Below are 18,964 nucleotides of genomic sequence, written 5' to 3'. Positions count from 1 at the left end.
CCTATTTTAATAGTCTTTCGAGGAAACAAGTACGGCAATTGAACCAAACTAACCGTATTCTGTTGACTTTGCGTTGCTTCAAGAAACGTTGCTATCTTTTGGAGTGACTGAAACATATTTTTACGGAAAAGGTCACAGGGATTTAGTCAAGTTAGTTATCTTATTTATTATTTATGGTAAAGAATAATTGAATGAAATGGCACTTCAAATTTATATGAGAGATTACATAACACAAACAATCAAATTTATTCTCATATATTTAAATAAAAAAATAGCAGTAAATTTTAATTAAACTAAAGCATTTTCTTTTATGGAATGAAAGGTCTATGAGTCCTAGTCATCTGCACCAAAAGACTATGTTATGTTACATGTACTTTGCAAAATCCTTTATTTTATGAGACAATTATCATATAAAAGTGCATCATTCTTCTATTGTGCGATCAATTTCTAACTAATGCATTACTGACTGAAAGTATTTTGCATAAAGTGTTTACCATCAACTTCGTTTAAAAATGATTATCATGGAAGAGAATCAAATATTTTTGCGTTTCTGTTCATCGATATGATGCATAATTTATTATTATTTATGATATGCATATCAAATTCTGTACGTTGTTAATACTGCGTTGTTCGCTATTTGTGAAAGCCATTTTATTCTATAAATTTAATCACGGATTTGAAATATGTATTGTGCCTTATATATTTTTGAATAAACTGTCTTCTCATTCTTCTACATTTATTTTAGTAATATTTTGCGTTTTCTACCTCTGTGGTGGCCGTTCGTTCCTTTATTGAACGGACATACGAGCATGTTATCTCTCTATGTACAGCTAGCTGTAGATATGTATCGACACGACCTCCTGTTGTGCGCAGCTCCTACGAAACAACCATGATTAATAGTTATTAAAGTCACAAACAACATGTTATGACAATTTTCATTTATCTCTGCTATTTTCTTAACTTCAAATAAATAAATCTGAATCATGAATGTCTAGTTTAGTCTTAGTTGTCAACTAGCTCAGTCAAAGTAGACAACCGACTCAGTCTAAGTAGTCAACTACTAGGGCTACACATACACTTCATATAATTTATCGTCATTTATCAATAAGCACGCCGAGGTGTACTCAATGAGAGTAGAAAAGATTCGACACAGACAACATCAATGAATTCACACTATACGCCCTAGAATTGAGATTAAATTGAGACCCCACAACTCTCTAATATTTACCACCATCATGTACCTGTACTTGATTTTCCAGTGTGCTGATGTCCTCTCCCAGGATAACTTGTGACACTGCCTCCCTGATCGCAACATAGCCATCTCCACACACGACATAGCGATCTGACACCTCTTGTGTCTACAAAAAAGAAAGTAGCATTTTAAAGACATAGTGTTATATTTGACAGAAAAGCTTGTCTCCCCCTCTCACTTATTATAGTTTATGTTTATACAGGGTGACTACGACAACACCATGGTAAATCAAAATTTACAAAAAGGTCACGCCATTCTTTTTCCAATATGTCCTGGTTACCTGATCTCTTTCCAACTCCTCAATCACGATCCACCTAAGCAATGTGGTACGATGTCGACATATGGACTGGTAAACGTCAATACCGTAGCAGCGACACAGGTGCTTTACTAGGAATATCCTGAAGATGAACATCAGAAGTTATATTTCTTTTATCAATTTCAAACTGTTCAAGCAGCTAATATAGTTTGAATAAAACATGAAATTTCGGTCCATATCATAAACACATGTAACAGCAAGAGCACCATAAAACCCTGCAATTGTTGCCATACTCGTTAGTGTTGAACGTAAATTTAAGAATTACTTTGGCCACTTCAACAAAGAAGCCATGCAAAGCCTTTTCGCAGAGGCAATAACATTTCGCTGCTCAGTGGTTAGTTTCTGAAGCTCCGTTCCTGCATTCACAATGTTGACAATCACTCTCGCAGCTTGTGAAAGGCCAACACGTGTTCTTGCGATACTGTACAGTTTCTCTATCGATAGTTGATTGTCAACAAGGCTCTCTCCAGCAGTTTCAAGAAGACAGATAATATAAGACCAACTATGCGTGTGTTGCCTGTGCCATTGTTGGAGCATTGTATCCTGAAAGTATATTGCAGTAAGTATATAATGACCATTATAATTCGAAATAAAGATATGATCCTAAACTATTTGTTAGCAAAACTAATATGTGATCTGTAAAGTACCGTAATGGAACATATATGCATGGCATTAACTTTCCTGTATCATATATGTGTGCATACCTCTAAACACTGAATGATTAGTAGACTAAGGTCTACCAGGTTCTGTTCATCTCTAAAAAAACTTTGAGCCTGTTCGATGTATCCTTTCAGGCTTTCTTTCACAAACTCCTCTTCACTGTAAGAAAATGAGCATATTTTTATCAAGAAAATCACATTCAACACACTATTAGAATTCCTTCAACAATTGTGGAGAACAAGTTTCATTATACTAAATAAATATTTGAACCCATTTCTTTACAATGCAAAGCAAATAACCATTTCTTTTGAGGTCTGAATCTTAATTTTAACAACTTTACCACTTTCTCAGCAATTTGTTACACAAGAAGAAATTTTGTTACATAGAAATCAATGAAAATGCCATATTAATTGCGTAGCTATTAAAATGTATGTAGTTTTTCCTGGGGCAATCTAAGTTTTTAAAACGTGCAAATTACTTCTAAACTCAACCGTTTTGGCACAGAAACACGGGAGTGATTTTCCATTATTTTGGTAAATGTTTGTTTTGGGAAAGGATTATCAACAACAGCGTAACAAAATGCAGTTACATTTTGTATGTCAAACATACATTACAGAGAACAACTCATGCAGAGTACGTTTATACATTATACGAATATACTATTTTAAAAAGTGCAGAATACTTTTATACATTATACGAATATACTATTTTAAAAAGTGTTTAAATCCGCCAACCCTGTCAGTTTTTGCCCGGACAACGTATTTTAGGCAAATTCCAATTTGAAAAGGGGCCATTACTACGTCAAAAATATTGCTTTGTAACCAAACTAGAAGTTGACCTTTATTTCAAGGTTTCATAAATGTGTTCTAAAATCATTTCAATATATCCCCTTTCATGTGTTAAAGTCTGGAAACGGTATGACTTGAAAAAATCTTAGTAGAAGAGGGGACATAACTCTAATAAAATATAGTGTTTTGTAAATTTAGTTCAACTGGACTTTTATTGAATGGTATTAAACATGTGTACCAAATTTGTTTTTAATCTGACAACCCTTTCGCGAGCTTTCGTACGGGCAGACCGACCGACCGACCAACAAGGTCACTCCTATGTACCCTCAAAATCTTGTTCAGTAGAGGTATAATACAGACATTTTCACTAAGTTGAAAACGTTTGCTATAATGCCTTTTGAATACGGGCCAAGATGTATAAAGAACCATATAAAGAACCATTACTTTTGAGTACAGAATAAAAGAAACATTTTGCGCTACCTAGATTTCAGCATCAACTGTAGAAGGAATGACCTAAAGACTGGATTAGGGTCCAGTCCGGTCTCAAAAATAGTCAGGTTCTTTGTAAATCGCAGTTGGCCATCTCTTGCCGAGCAGGTGACGTATCCAAGCAACTTTTCCAACACATTCCTTGATGGTGGTTGTCCGTCGGAGAAACAGAGTTGAGCGACAACGTCCATGAAGAAGGCATTACACCTCTTTTGATATTCGATGAGCTGATGTCTTTCTTTGCTGTCATTACAGAAATAAACGTTTGTCTTAAAAGAACATGATTGGGAACAGCTTTTTTAGATATAAGTTCCATAGTTATGTTACCATTGGCCTTGAATTACAACAACAAACAAAATTATTCATCACTGTTTGTCAAAAAACCTACCATTTGAAAGAATAACAAGAAAATTCGTTGAATTGATATCCCCTGCCTGATTAGGCAAAGTTCATGGATTGGAAATGAAAAGTAGGTGGAATATTCCTATATTAACATGTAATATGACTGCAGAGAAATGGACCGTTATGAATGTTGGATATAAGTTTGAGTTTGTTTGGAATTACTAGTTAAGTATTTGAAATAAAAGTTTTGTATATAGCGTAACATGTAATGGTTTCTATGAATTTGAATGATTTCAAAGTGAAAGTTCATATATGTCTGAATTGATAACAGTTAATAGTGGGAAATGACATTTTAAGGTACCTTATGATCATGTTCACTGTGTGTTATTTTCAAGCTCAAAGGAGCTTCATGTTGATGATTATTGATTATAACCTATCATAACCTATCATAATCGAAGTTGATGGAAGAAAATCATCATAAAATACATATATTTATTATCATGTGTTCAGTCATACATGTATGAACATAATCTTACCTATCACTACCATGGTTTCGGACAAGATTTTTTGTAAGATTTGATCTAGTGACCTAATTTTTTATCACATGTTACCCAGTTTTCTAATTTTTTATCACATGTGACCCAGTTTTAAACATGTCAAAGATTTCATCAAGGAAAACATTCCGATCAAGTTTCATGAATATTAGTCCATACATATTGCCTTAAAAGTGTTTCAAAGATTTTTCTAAGATTTGACCTAGTTTTTGACCCCATGTGCCTCACTTTTACAAGCGTTCCATATTAAGGCTACATCATGACCAAGTTTGAACATAATCCGACAAATCATTTTCATTCCGGACAAAAAATTCTAAGATTTGACCTAGTGACCTAATTTTTGATCATATGTGACCCAGTTTTAAATAAGTCCAAGATATCATCAAGGAAAACATTCTGATAAAGTTTTATGAATATTTGATCATGTATAATGCCTCCAGTATGTTCCAAAGATTTTTCTAAGATTTGACCTAGTGACCTAGTTTTTGACCCCATGTGACCCACTTTTTGAAGTGGTCCATAATTAATCAAGGGGTACATCATGACCAATTTAAACAAAACATGACAAATTATTACCATGATATGGTTCCTGACAAGATTTTTCTAAGATTTGACCTAATGACCTATTTTTTTACCCCATGTGACCAACTTTTTTAAGTGGTCCATATTTTATCAAGGGGTACATCATGACCAATTTTGAACATAACTTGACCAATCATTACCATGATATGGTTCCGGACATGATTTTTCTAAGATTTGACCTAATTATCTAATTTTCGATCATATGTAAACCAGTTTTATTAATGACCAAAAGTTCATCAAGGAAAACATTCTGATTAAGTTTCATGAATATTTGACCATGTATTATGTCTCTAGTAAAGCTTTTTCAATGATCTGACCTAGTGACCTAGTTTTTGACCCCATGTGAACCACTTTTACAAATGGTCGAGATTTGATCAAGGGGAACATTCTGACCAAGTTTAAACATTTTCCAATCAATACTTACCAAGATATAGTACCGGACGGACAGACGGACGGAAGGAAGGATGGAATGACGGACGGACAACGCCAAAACAATATCCCCCTCCCGGAACCTTCGGTTCGGCGGGGGATAACAAAAACCCTATATTTTTAAAATATGCCAGTAAGTAACAAATATACAAAAGTCTTCATAATGTGCACGTGACAGCTCCTATATAGACAAGTAATGGTAAGTCATGTAAATGCCATAAGTTAATCATCATAACTTTACACATAAAACTAAGCTCAAATACTGTTAAAAGGCATGTAACTACACAGATAGTTCACCTTTTCTCATCCTTATGTAATGGTTGCCAGTCTGTTCCTAGATTTTCATGACACTTGGGACACACGTCCTGTTCGAGAGCTTTCATTCCTCGAAGGCAGGCGTCACACAGTACATCTTTGTTTTTGCAAGGTAAAGTGACTGGCGGGCCTTCTAGCTTCCGTTCACAGTTACAGCATGTTATCTCAGCTCTAGAAATGAACAAACCATTAGTAAAAAGTTCTTAAGGAGAAGCAGCGTTGAACAACTGCAGGCCGTAGTATCCATTATTTACGAATTGTTTTAATAACATGATCATAAGCCAATCAATAATAATAATAATTTTATGTTAATGATGCCTTTATGAAATATCATTATAAATTACCCATTGAATGTTTTTAGTGCACTTTGGTTGCATGTTTTTAAAAATTTCTCAACGCCTTCAAAGGACTTTCGTTCCTTCATATTAGTTTCTTCCCCCAGTATCTGCAATGAAAACAACAAGATATTTCTCCATATAACACAACCAGTCCTTGTAAAAAGTCTTTGTAAAACAAACAAGCTTATCATGATTTGCAGAATAGGTATATACTTATAACAATACAAATATCAGCTACCTTCCAAAGTGGCATACAATATTTGATGGTGATTGCAACTCTCCCATCCTTTTTGCACACATGCTCAATGAAAAGCTTCATTACGATCACACGACCCCAGGTTGATCTAAAACAGTTGAAGAAACAAGGTTTCCATATGTACATGTAATCAACATTATAACACACACAAATAACATAATACAACCTTGATACATATAAACTGGATATGATTGTGTGATCTAACACAATACAAATCAACATACTTGGCTCTTCGTATGGAGGGTTCACTGTGATTTCCATATAGAGCCGGGTCTTCTAAATGCAGATTTAGCACTTTCTCGACCACGGGTCGGTACAGATGGACTTTATGAAGCCAGTTTCCTCTCTGTACTTCGTCATTTAATTCTTGAGTTTTGGGGTTTAAATTCTCAATCAATAGACACAACGCAGAAAACGTCTAAAACAAAAAATGTACATGGTTGTGTTCTTTAACATTAAATTTCATATATGTTTTCACAGTCTTTCGACCAAAACCAATTTGTTCTATGATCACACAAACCTTAATATATATTTTTTTTATTTTTACAACATGTTCATTTCTGCAAAGCAACACAAGCGTTAATATAGTATTATAATATATATACAATAAAAATAAACCTACAAACTCTCGTTCCTTGAACATGAAATGATCCGGGTTGGTTTTCTTGATCTCAAGTATGACCGAGCTACACTGTGGCCATACTCCGTTCATGCTTCTGAAGTAGGCAAGTCTCAGTGCCAGACTCTCGTATGCAATGTGAACACAAGTCAGAGTTTGGATCAGGCATCCCATAGAATTTGTAACCTCACATATTTCCATTGTCTTGCCATGCACTATCTGACACACAAGCTGCATGAAAAATATAAATATTTAGTTCATTAGTTCAAAAATATAATGAGTCGCTAGGAAACTAGAGCCATAACTGGAGTGATAAGGGCCCAAAATGATGAAATTTGAAGGCATGCTTTCAATATATTGACTTGTTCTGAGCAAGAATGGAAACTTTGAACTAATAAAGTGAACAGTTTGTACGTTATAAACAAAACAATATAAACTCATAATTTCAAAGTATACAAAAGGCAAAAACTGTGATATAATAGTTACATAACTAGTCCTTAGACAGCGTATTATTATTGTGAGCAAGTAAAGCATGTCTTCACTTAATATCTTGACGTTATTAAAAAACAAAACAAAACAAAACTGTCATATTTCCTCATTATAAAAAGGTTCATTCAAGCATTAGTTACATAATTTGTTACAAAAGTGCGTATTGATACTGTAATTAATTAATTATGTATGAATTTGTTATCTTGACTGGCTGATTAGTTAACAAAAAACATACACATATAGACGGACATGATGATTACTACAGAGCACACGCAAATATTCGCGGGACCTTAATAAAACAAACACCTGAATTATCTTGTACTAGCTAACAAGTCTTACCTTGAATTCATCTTCACGTCCAGGATTATAGACCGTGTGGACAAAGTCCTGTATGTACTCTTCTACGATTGCAAAAACGAGGGCATGCTGTTTTTCTTCACTTGCTTCCTGAATACCATCCACCAGTTGATTCAGTATCTTTCCCATCGGCCTTGCAGCAACGATCTTCGAACATAATGCTACTTTCCTGTCTTGTTCATGCACTATTCGGCTAGGTCCATCGTCGAATTCTGTAAAGATAAATGAATAATGGACATTCTCTCATACCCTAATTAAAGCGTTACTATGCCAACATTCCCAGTAGCATAATTATAACCTATGTCTTTTGCCACAAGGACAATATTAAACTAGACAAAATTGCAAAGTATACTACGGCAGGGTAAAGCATTTTTTGCAAACACGAAAATGAAGGTCAACGTCACCTATTGACAAGTAATTTAAAATTTAAAATTCAATTATTGTGCTTTAACGTCCTGAAGACTCACCTTCATCAGAGGGTAAAATTTCATGCAATATATCCGCAATCATCTGAATCATCGTCCAGGAGAAGGGCAGACAGGCGGAGAACATGTGACCTTCACGACCGGTCGTCATGACCAGCATCTCACCAAGGTCACTGCGTCTCTTTGGAGATTGGAAATCTGAAAACTATGTCAACAAAAAGAACAGCATACAATTTAATACCAGAGTTCAAATTAAAGCTGTTGTTGAACCATTCAATCAAGGATACTAACAATTTGTTGTCACAAAATTAAGTTGTTTTTTGTTTTATATCCATATGAAAAACTACTGAGACATACAGTAGTCAAAAATTTAAACATAAACCTCATTTAATGACATAGTGTCAACGTAAAAGAAATATAACATTAAAACTAACAATAACAAACCAGAAACATGGAACGACAGAACGTATCTCCACAAACAACACACTACATATATGATTTATATAGAAAGTCTAGGGGTCTTTATCAACGCTTGTTAGGATAAGAGTTAGGTCACATTAAGTTTAATTACATCCGTGGCACAGGTAATTGGTGCTATCGGAACAGTTGAAATTTTAATGCTATTTTCAACACAGATTTATATTGCCTAAAAAAATCTCAATCGCAGTGCTTGTTGTGATGTTGCTTCTTTAAACATACACTACCTGTAGTTGTGTTGCTTCTTCAGTATTGAGGACCGTCGTCCACAGCAGCTGTTTCCAGGCAACGTCACTGTGAATAAGGTCAAGATTCCTGTTGGTATCGAGGTATGCAATGATTCCAGCCAGGATCGGAGACACTTTAGAGATGATCGTCTGCAAACAGGATCGCCTGGAACGAGTTTAAAAAGTTGGAATGATTCTAGCCTGGTTGATAGTGCTCAATATGTGCTTCATATGTATGCTTCATCTTTGTTAACAGAATTATGACGACACTATTTTTTTTTAATTTATTGTGTATGAAGCATGATAATAGTATTAAATCCAATCCAGAAATTGTGTCTCCAAAAATCATAATTCTTAATACACCAAAAAGCAAGTAAGATAATACCTAAATGTGCCAGCCTTGTTGATGTTTTCGGCTGCCGCAGCCTCACGTGTCATCCACAGTTGAGCTATGTACTCTCCCGTCTTCTCCTCTTTCTCCTTCAGCAACTGGCCAATCAGTCTTTGCAAACCTGTTAAGAACGTGTCAGCCTCTGAAATTGTAAAAAAGTACAGTGTGAGCTATTGTGAAAAGGTATTTGTCCGTCAGCAGTAGTCGTCCGTCCGTCGTCAGCAATTTCCAACAACTTCTCTTCCTAAACCTTTGGGACGTTTTCAACCAAACTTCACAGGATTGTTCATTAGGTGGTCCTCCTTTCAATAAAAGTTGTTCGATGCCATAGCAACCGAAAGGGAAAAATGAATCTTCTTCTCAGTATACCCTGGCTCGATTTTAAAGGAATTTCACCGAAATATTTCAAGGTGACCCTTCAATCAAATTCCTTCACCCCATGGTGATTCATTACAAGAGCTACTTTTTCCTACATGTTTTTATGGAAAACTTTAAAATCTTCTCTTCAGAAGCTTTTGGTCCAATTACAAAACAAGTTTACAGAAAGTTTCCTTAAAATCATTGGAGATATAACCTTCAAACTTTATATACTTATTTAGAGTAACAATGCCGTTTTGTTATGACTTATATATTACTTAAATAATGTATGCGTTATTACCCGTTACTTTTTAATATACATATTGTTTATGTTTTATACGGACGAGCGTTTGGGCGGACGGCGTCCAGTATGCTGTCCGATCAAAAACTTAAGAACCCTTTGTCCAATCAGGTGAGCAATATTGGTTCTCTTGTTGTTCATTTAGCCTCAGTGCAAGAATCATATACATTATCGGATATAATCTTAATTTAAATATTTTTGTGCAGATGAGCATTTTAAAAGTGATGTTCAATCAGAATAAAATAACATATGACACCTGGCCCAAATTTCTCAAAACATCTTAAGTCGCTAATAACTGGATTAAGCTAAGCTCATTAGTTTTGTTTTGGATTAATTTGTGCATTTATTTTTACATTCTTAACGGTTTTTGGACATTTAAGGGAAAAAAATTTTATGCTGACCAACAAAAGCTATGTTAAATTTAGTAAAATCATGGTTAAGTACGAAAATGGGCTTAATGAAAAAAGCTACTTAAGCTTGTTATGCTTAAGAAGTTTCGAGAAATTGGAGCCTGAAATTATGTCTGGCTGTATAAAAAATATAGCAACAACACATTTGGGTAGGAAATAAAATATGAGGTGGCTTGTGAACACATTTTAAGTTTAAACAAATACGGTATAAAGTTGCTTTATGTGAACGAATGAATGTTAATTTATATATACCCTGTTCTAAATTTTTGCCATGTCTTAAACATTTCAATATGATGTCAATTCTCTGTGTTTCTCTGTGTGTGTACCCCTCCTTGTCTTTGACCATCGCCAGCGCCGTTTGAACACACTTCATAATCAGCCCATCAAGCTGCAAAAAATAATAGAGGAATCATTACATTTGAGACAAGAGCATGGTAAACAAGTGCCAACGCTTTTCAATATATCTCAGTTGGTCATGGGTCATAACTGGGCATTTTTTAAGGCAGATTGATTGAACTTGAAACACATATGCATAGTGGCATTAAACACATGCTACCAAGATTCATCATTAACGTATTGAACAGTTTGCAATATTTATTTTTTTGCATGACGTATATGACCTCAAGGACTTTGCTGCCTTTAAGATTATGACATGACCTCTACAAATTCGTTCCAAAAATTGATCAGTTTAAAATTATAAATTGTTTTATTAAAAAGACCAATATTTTCTTATATAGGCATAAAAGTTACCTTCAAAACTGCTTGTCTTTGATGTTCAGCAAGGTCTTTTCGCACTTCCAGAATTGGTGTGTTCAATTCTGCATCTATGTCCATCACATCCTCTCCTTTATTTGACCCGTCACCAATTTGCGAATTAAGATCATTCTGTAGAGTGTCACTTGTCCCATTTGCAGTCCAATCCATTTCTTCACCTTGATCCCTATAATATAAAAACAATGAATGATCTTGATTATTTAAGTTTATTCAATACGAGTGTTTAAACCAACCTGACTTATCAAGGGCGTCGCTAGTTTGACAGCAATAGGCGCCGCTCCAATATTTCAGCAAGTCTGAGCCTTTTCTAATATATGCTCCACATGCCTTTTTGCACGACTATCATATGATTGTTTTTATCTTAAGTACTATTTCTGTATGCAGTTTTTGCACAATCATTGCTATATACAGCTTGTAGGTACCTAATCAAAGACCTATGACTCCGCACGCAGTCACACTACCACATCGCTACAAAACTAGCTCAATAGCAAGACAGTATAAGTACCGCTCTATATTGACTACCCAGTTAACACGTAAAACAGCAAATCTTGACTAAAATAATTATGTGCATACAAGTAAGAATATTTGAAGTGAAATAAATGGTCATTGTATAATTGCAAACATTTTACATTTACAATGAAGCAGATAGTAAAACAAATCCAATCATATTGAGATGTAAACATGACCAGAATTGGTAATAATCATATATCAGAAATTACTTATATAAATCCGATTCAAGTTGAACTCTCATGATATAACAACATAATACACATACGTATCTACATCACAGGGTGGACTTTGTTTCCTAACCACGTTGTGGAAGATGCTGCTGACTGTTTTTCCCTGCAGGTCTTGGATATCCGGCATCTGGGTACTCTCCGGGCATAAATCATCTATGTGGGCTGAATGCCAGCGGCCGCACTGCAATTTAGATTGTTAATGAATTAAAGGAATGAACCAAATAGTCTGATATTTAAAATTATAATGCTTTAATAAATACATAAATTACTATGCGAGTGACAGACATGTACACATTTAGAATCCAAACTCCATCTAATTTTCATTTGGCTTAACGAGGCTGGGGACAATGTAATATCTACATTTTGACAAGCGGTGGAAAAATGAATAGATACTTATCATGCGGCCATCTTATCAACGAGTGTAGGATAAAATATAATACAATCTGGAAATTCGAATGGATACAAAACGAGAATCAAAAATCTGTATTAATTTGCAAATGAAAATATGTACAAATAATTATTGCGTTATAGCCAAACCTTGCACACCATTTATATATTTCTGGCGAATTTAGCCATGCTAGAAAATCCCATCTAGCATCCTCATACCACATGAGTCGCGCGCAACAACGCGCAATTTGTTTTTTTTTAATATAAGATTTATGCACAGTACATGCCATTTCAACAGAGTGCAACTATATAGAACACTCTAAGTAAAATTATAATAGATAATCTTAAAAAACGCGTTTTTTTAGAGGAACTATTTGACGTCAACAGTGATCTAAATTACTCCGCGTCATGACGTCAGTAAACGACAGCACGCGCTTTTCGGGGAAAATTACTAAATGCGTTTTTCTTCGTCAATTTATCTATCTATGATAACTTCACTATGCAAACATATCAATCATTTTTAACCGTTCCTGATCGATATCATTATACCATATTTATATTAGGCCTGGAAATATAATCCTCCCCACACTCGTTAAGACAACTTAAGGGCAACATGCCATTTCAAAATAATACATTAATAGACAATGGCACGCGCATACATGTGAGGTGTTTAGAAAGGGCACAGTCAAAATAAGATATAGTTATTAAATATATTACAATTTAATTTGCTCGTCATGATGATGATGTCAATGAAAAACCATGCCCTTACTATTAGGTGACATGTATAAAAATAGTATATACAAAGTCGATTTGTCCTTAAACAATATGGTAAAACAATTGATCGCACGATACGCTCATTAACAAGTTAGCCCCGTTTACCTGAAATCCGGTGAAGCATCCACCCGCCTTTCGAGGTAGCTGTACAATGAAAATGGCGTGCACTGGAGCTCGTAAATCTTCCCGTGCCTTTTCATATTCATCCATTACAATATAACGGGCACAAGCGATCAGATTTGAATTTACATCACCGGAATCACATTGAATCAACATCAAACTCTCGTCAGTCCCGACTGACTGCAAGTGCTGCCTGAAATGGTCACGATAAAATGCATTAGTTGCAAGTATCCAATAAATAATTAGCAAAAAGTAGAGGTTTTGAATTTAATTCTATTTAGTGTTGCATTTATTTGTTGGCACAAGTACATTACAAAGACAAATCTAAGTTTGCTTAATGGATATTTAATATTATTACATTTTTATAACAACACCGATTCCATCGTTTTGATCGTTTGCGTGTACTTACTGAACTCTGTTCGTAAACTGCTGCTCTGTATCAAAGGAGGAAAGAGTCTCCAGAAGGATTATTCTGTCAACATCTATGCCAAGTTCTAAGCTGATATCTTGCTTATGAACTGACGCAAGAAGCTTGTTGTGAGTTGTCACCTTTATAAAAAAAAATGAACTATATATATATTGCAACAAGAGTATTGTATGCAGAAAACTGCGCAACCCCTTTTTCTCAGTAAGTTTAAGTGCATAACTTTACAAAAAAATAAAGCAAGATTTATGGGCCTTGTGTATCGTCCCGGTAACATTTCAGATGCATATCTGAAACATGTTCTGGTTATGGTTCCAGTTTTTTTTTCATGACAGTAGTCGACAACATCAAGGCTATAAAAGAAACATCATATTTTTCTTAAAATCGAGAGAGCTAATAGTGCAAGCCATACAAACTGCTCTGATTAAGTAATGTAGAAATCATACCTGTGCAAATAATTGTTCAATTTTCTCTTTCTTCAGCTTCATTTGCAGGTAGGAAATCAGGCTACTGTGTGCTTGTCGTTCATGGTAGTACTTCTGGAACCGCTTTTGTTGACGTTCGTCTAATTTGTTACGTCGAACAACACTCTCCGGAGTTGCACACCAAAGTAGTAGTAGCTGGCCAGCTTCTAACAGCTGTTACAATGAGAACGAAAGGTAATCAATCATTATATAAACACACGATCCATAATACACATGTATTTTACAATTGTTGTCTTGTCAGCTATTTCAGAGGCATTAAGTTCATTTGACTACTATCATTACCTTCACTACGTGTTGACAAAATCAATTTAAAACCTTCTTATCGGACAAAATTTAAAATCAATAATTTGAGATTGGAAAGCGAAATATTGGTGCAAGTATATACACTTACAATTAGCATTTTGGACTAAATTCTTTTATAGAGGAATATAAATATCTTTGAAAACTTGGCGAAAACTGAATAGAAAATGGAACCATGGTTGCTATGGTGAAAAGAGCACCGGATCAAAAACTCTTGTGACAAAACCGCTACCGAAACTGAGCGACATTGACCTTAAAGATAGTTTTTTTTTTTTTTCTAATTGATCATTGAAAAACACCTCACTGACGTCTAACTAACCTCGATTTCTTGTTTATCTGGGTACTCCTGTGAAACATCCAGTATAATGGCTGAGCACGTATCCTTGTGGAAGCCAATGAAAACGTCTCCCACTTTTATTACACGCTGGGTGTTTCTGAAATTAACACAAAACTAGGTGTGCACGTAAAGTTTGTGGACAATTGAAATATATAAATGTCCACTAAACTAAATCACTGTCATATATCGGAACATAAAAGGATACGTAGTAAACGATGCAGGTGTATTTCATACATATCAAGATCAGTGTGTGTATATCACGTGATAAATTGCGTCATATATGCTACGTCGAAAGGCAACATTTTGCTTATATTGAAGACTTAAATCAAAGATAACTTTTCTTTTACTACACAATTTTAAATAAAACAAAGGGCAGTCTTTGTGGCTTAAAGAGCCCCGCCTTCGGTTTATTTCTAAAGTTTGATACGGTGATTAGTTTCATCAGACACTTCGACAAACCTGTTTCCAAAACAATGTTTTGACCATGCTCCGTCAGACGGCCGTATTGTGAAAAGGTTTTAAGAAACTAAATTCTTAATCAAACTCTGATAAATGACCGAAGGCGGGGCTCCGTTACCGGCGTAGACTGCGCTAAGTTTCATTTAAAATGGTGAAGAAATGTGAAGTTATCTTTGTTTAAGGTCCATACTCGAAACAAAACATTGCCTCCGACCTAGCATTTATGACGCAATTTCTCACGTGGTATACACACTAAAGATTACGTTCAATGTGATTTGGCGATAAAATAGTGCAATCAGTTAAGTTAATACGTCAATTTTCAAGGAACCTTTGCTAAGGAAGAAAGGAATTATTAAGAAAGTTTGACCCCAGGGGCACGATTTGAACATGCTTTTAAGATGAGCACAAAACAATGCTATAAGGCAAAAATCCTAAGCTCTGAGAATTGCTGTTTTGGAAAAGATTTGCACCTGGAGGTGGGGGAATAGTTTGAATAATCTAAATATTAGGCATCTAGACAATGCAACAGGACACATGTTTAAGCTCCTGGACTTCTAATTTCGGAGAGTTTTCTCTTTCTGTTGTAATGGTAACCAGAGTTTTCAATTGAAATTATTTTTGAATGAATTTAAAGAGAATAACCAAAGGATCATTCCTGTGAAGTTTGGTGAAATTTGACGAAATGGGAAAGAGGGATATTTGAACGAAATGTTGACGGCAACAGACGGCCTGCAGCGCGCAACACACCTACTACAATAGCTCACCCATGACAGTATTTGACTGTCCGCTATTACGAATGGATTACTGAACGTTGAGACCTGCCCCGAAGGAATCATGATAACACTGTTCATTGTAAAATCCACAATTATTGGAATAAATTGTTTATAAATGGATGAGATTACTTACTTAAACGCGTGATACATCTTAGTGTGATTTCAGTTTCATTTACGCGCACTTTTCGGACATACATATTACATATCAATATATGAAATATACTAATTATTTGAAAGCGGTACTTTATTAAATACAAAAGCCTAATTCTTCGTGCACACACTACCCTTTTATCATGCAAACGTTACAAATTCAGTGCGAAGAAATTCAGTAGGACCAAAGTGAAGGTTTACCTTTGTGTGAAACTACTGCCATAACTTTGACTGGCAAATTCGCTTGCCCACTTTTCCAGCGCCACCACAAGCTGCTGTTGACTTTCATTCAGAATGGTGTTCACTGTAAGGAAGTGCTTTTCCAGGCGGTTTATTAACGGGATTGGAAATTTCTTGTACACTGTTTGTTTTTCAGCTACCACAATCAGCCTGAAAAAATCAACAAATGAACGTTTCTGTTCATCCTATATCATTGAATTGGGTAACTGAGGTTGTCAGTCATAGTTCCCTAAGAAGTAATCTTATAATGTCTGACTTGAAGCCAATTGCACAGAAAGACAGATATTGAAAAATGTAAATTTAAACTAGAGCTATGTCGATGATAAGGCATCAATTGATATACTGGTGCTGAGCTGGAGTATATTGAAATGAGGAATATAATATATGCGAAATGAGGCATAAAATGTTTAGCTTTTAAAAGCATACCACAGTTTTTAATTGAGTTGACTATTATGTTGACCGTTGCTGTATTAATTGCAGGACAATTATGGGCCTTACATTAATTATTTTGTATAACCTTAAAAAGTATTTCTTCAATCAGTGAAACGGCATTCTCATTCACAAGAGTGATGATGCGTACCACACTCTGGTTTAATCTCCCCGATCCCGAATGCAAACAGCGAAACTTTCGGCCAATCAGAGACGTGTCGCCGTTTTCTATTATTAAATTATTTTGGTATCGGCAAACTGTGGCGAATGCCTATAGCCAATGAAAAAGAGCCTTACAAACACAATTAAAATTAGGAATCTTGACAAAAACCGAGTCGAGACAAACGTCTAGCTTTTCATACTTCTTGTTTGATTATTAAATGACACGTTCACCGCATAATTTGTTCTTACACCTTAAATCCGTTTAAATTCCGGCGAAAACGAATGTTGCCGCACCAGTGAATGTCCAACAATTAGAATCATACAGAACCCATTTAAACCGGCGTAACTTATTTATTTATAACATATTCCCAGTTCCTGTGATAGTAATAGGAACAAATGTCTATTTCAGTGTATATCTTTTTTAAATATCCGTGTGATATTTACATGTTGGTCCTTTTTAGACTTATTGGAAACCTTCGATACATTGGTATAAGTGACGGAAATATGGTATATATGTCGTTTGATATTAAACATACATGAATTTCAAATTATCTGATTAATTAAGATCCAGAGAAACTGAAAGTTATGGTTTATCGGAATGGGCGATATTGGTTTATGGCCCCTCCATAGGTTTCATCTCGTCGGGGCAAGATATGTAATATTGGTCCACCGTTTATGACATGCGAGAGGACATTGAAAGAAATAAATATACTTATGATTGCCGCATGTATTGTTTGGACTAATTTTAGGGACTTTCAAAAGTTAATATGCTTGAAAGAAAGAATAATTATTCTCTTTACGCAGCTTAGTCCCCAACACAGGCCAAAAGTTTGAAGTCAATATACATCAAAAACATATTGAGCAAGGAGGGAAGTAAAATATAATAAGTATAAAAACAATCGAAGGGTTAATTTCTCAGAAAATAAAATACAATGTATTTTATGCACAGCACTTTTCGTCAACAAAGTCAATATGTGTATAAAGTCGAACCTCAAAAACGTAAGACTTTTCACGACCAGAAAGGAGTATAAAACTAGTCAAAGGGCAATAATTTAAAAATACTATACATAAAATACTGTTTATTTTGCATAGCACTTCTCCTAAACCCAGTTTAAATGTGTATGAAGTTTGAGGTCAAAAATTTAAAAATATCGTTATGGAGAGAAGTAAACAAATGTATAAAAATGATCAAACGGCAATAACACTTAAAATACCATTTTCAAAATAGCACTTCCCCTTATGTGTAAACAGTTTGAAGTCAATTCCTCTAAAACATTTCGAGTTATTTTGAAAAAAATAGACTCGTTTCAATGTCAAAGGAATGATGGACGGATAGAGCGACGGACAGAGCAACAGACGGGTGTTTGCTATAAAGCCCACAACGCCAAGTGGTGTGGTACATTTACTTATGTTAAAAAAATCATTGTTTAAAAACAAAAAAAACATAATGTGTAACATGACAAGACCGAGCTATTGATCCACATAAAATAATGTTACCTGAAGTGTTTATGAACAGGACACTTTACTCTGTGTGTCCCGAGTCCAAGGTCGACGTATCTCTCACCGCCGAAGTAGACGTAGTACTGGTTGAGGGCATCATACAAACTCTCATATAGGTTGTCTAGGTTGAGCAGAACAACGGTGTTCCCCGTTTCCATACAGACCTTGATCTTGTTGATGTTTCTACACACCTAAAATATTCATAAATGGCAATGTTACACTCTACAATAACATACAAAAAGAAGATATATTAACAAAGTCAATGTAATTGTCAAAATTATTTACACTAATTTATTAAGAGATCTATATTGCACATTACTTTAAAACCCTTGGAACGTATTCGTGAAAGCTGCATTCAACATTTTTCAAATATGATATACTAATAATACAAGTAGACCCACCGGTGCCAACGCCAACCTTTGTATTTTTGTTCTCAATAATTATTAAAGTCAGAGTATGAGCATGCAAAATGAGTGCATATTTTCTCTGGCAACATGTGTACTTAGTTATAATTGAACACCTTAAATAAGTTCTAA

General features: G+C 34.9%; 1 protein-coding gene across 7 annotated transcripts in view; it reads right to left on the bottom strand.

Moving 5' to 3' along the window:
- Positions 1 to 18,964, bottom strand: part of LOC128237273 (E3 ubiquitin-protein ligase rnf213-alpha-like) — a 117,591-nt gene that overhangs the window by 17,268 nt on the left and 81,359 nt on the right. For all 7 annotated transcript variants that reach the window (XM_052952636.1, XM_052952637.1, XM_052952634.1 and 4 more), the window contains 25 exons: positions 18,426 to 18,619; positions 16,299 to 16,487; positions 14,698 to 14,812; positions 14,040 to 14,231; positions 13,579 to 13,718; positions 13,155 to 13,362; positions 11,924 to 12,069; positions 11,125 to 11,314; positions 10,627 to 10,762; positions 9,301 to 9,448; positions 8,916 to 9,081; positions 8,254 to 8,416; positions 7,769 to 7,998; positions 6,944 to 7,171; positions 6,546 to 6,739; positions 6,304 to 6,409; positions 6,072 to 6,172; positions 5,710 to 5,898; positions 3,497 to 3,748; positions 2,273 to 2,387; positions 1,834 to 2,111; positions 1,533 to 1,650; positions 1,242 to 1,358; positions 766 to 876; positions 54 to 107 (listed from right to left, as the gene is read on the bottom strand). In XM_052952636.1, coding sequence (XP_052808596.1) covers positions 54 to 107; positions 766 to 876; positions 1,242 to 1,358; positions 1,533 to 1,650; positions 1,834 to 2,111; positions 2,273 to 2,387; positions 3,497 to 3,748; positions 5,710 to 5,898; positions 6,072 to 6,172; positions 6,304 to 6,409; positions 6,546 to 6,739; positions 6,944 to 7,171; positions 7,769 to 7,998; positions 8,254 to 8,416; positions 8,916 to 9,081; positions 9,301 to 9,448; positions 10,627 to 10,762; positions 11,125 to 11,314; positions 11,924 to 12,069; positions 13,155 to 13,362; positions 13,579 to 13,718; positions 14,040 to 14,231; positions 14,698 to 14,812; positions 16,299 to 16,487; positions 18,426 to 18,619 — 4,080 coding nt within the window. The remainder of the gene's footprint in view (positions 1 to 53; positions 108 to 765; positions 877 to 1,241; positions 1,359 to 1,532; positions 1,651 to 1,833; positions 2,112 to 2,272; positions 2,388 to 3,496; positions 3,749 to 5,709; positions 5,899 to 6,071; positions 6,173 to 6,303; positions 6,410 to 6,545; positions 6,740 to 6,943; positions 7,172 to 7,768; positions 7,999 to 8,253; positions 8,417 to 8,915; positions 9,082 to 9,300; positions 9,449 to 10,626; positions 10,763 to 11,124; positions 11,315 to 11,923; positions 12,070 to 13,154; positions 13,363 to 13,578; positions 13,719 to 14,039; positions 14,232 to 14,697; positions 14,813 to 16,298; positions 16,488 to 18,425; positions 18,620 to 18,964) is intronic.

Source organism: Mya arenaria, chromosome 6 (genome assembly GCF_026914265.1).
Source record: "Mya arenaria isolate MELC-2E11 chromosome 6, ASM2691426v1".
In the NCBI taxonomy this organism is placed as follows: Eukaryota; Metazoa; Mollusca; class Bivalvia; order Myida; family Myidae; genus Mya; species Mya arenaria.
The sequence above is the reverse complement of the archived record's forward strand: the minus strand, read 5'-3'. Positions and strand labels throughout refer to the sequence as shown.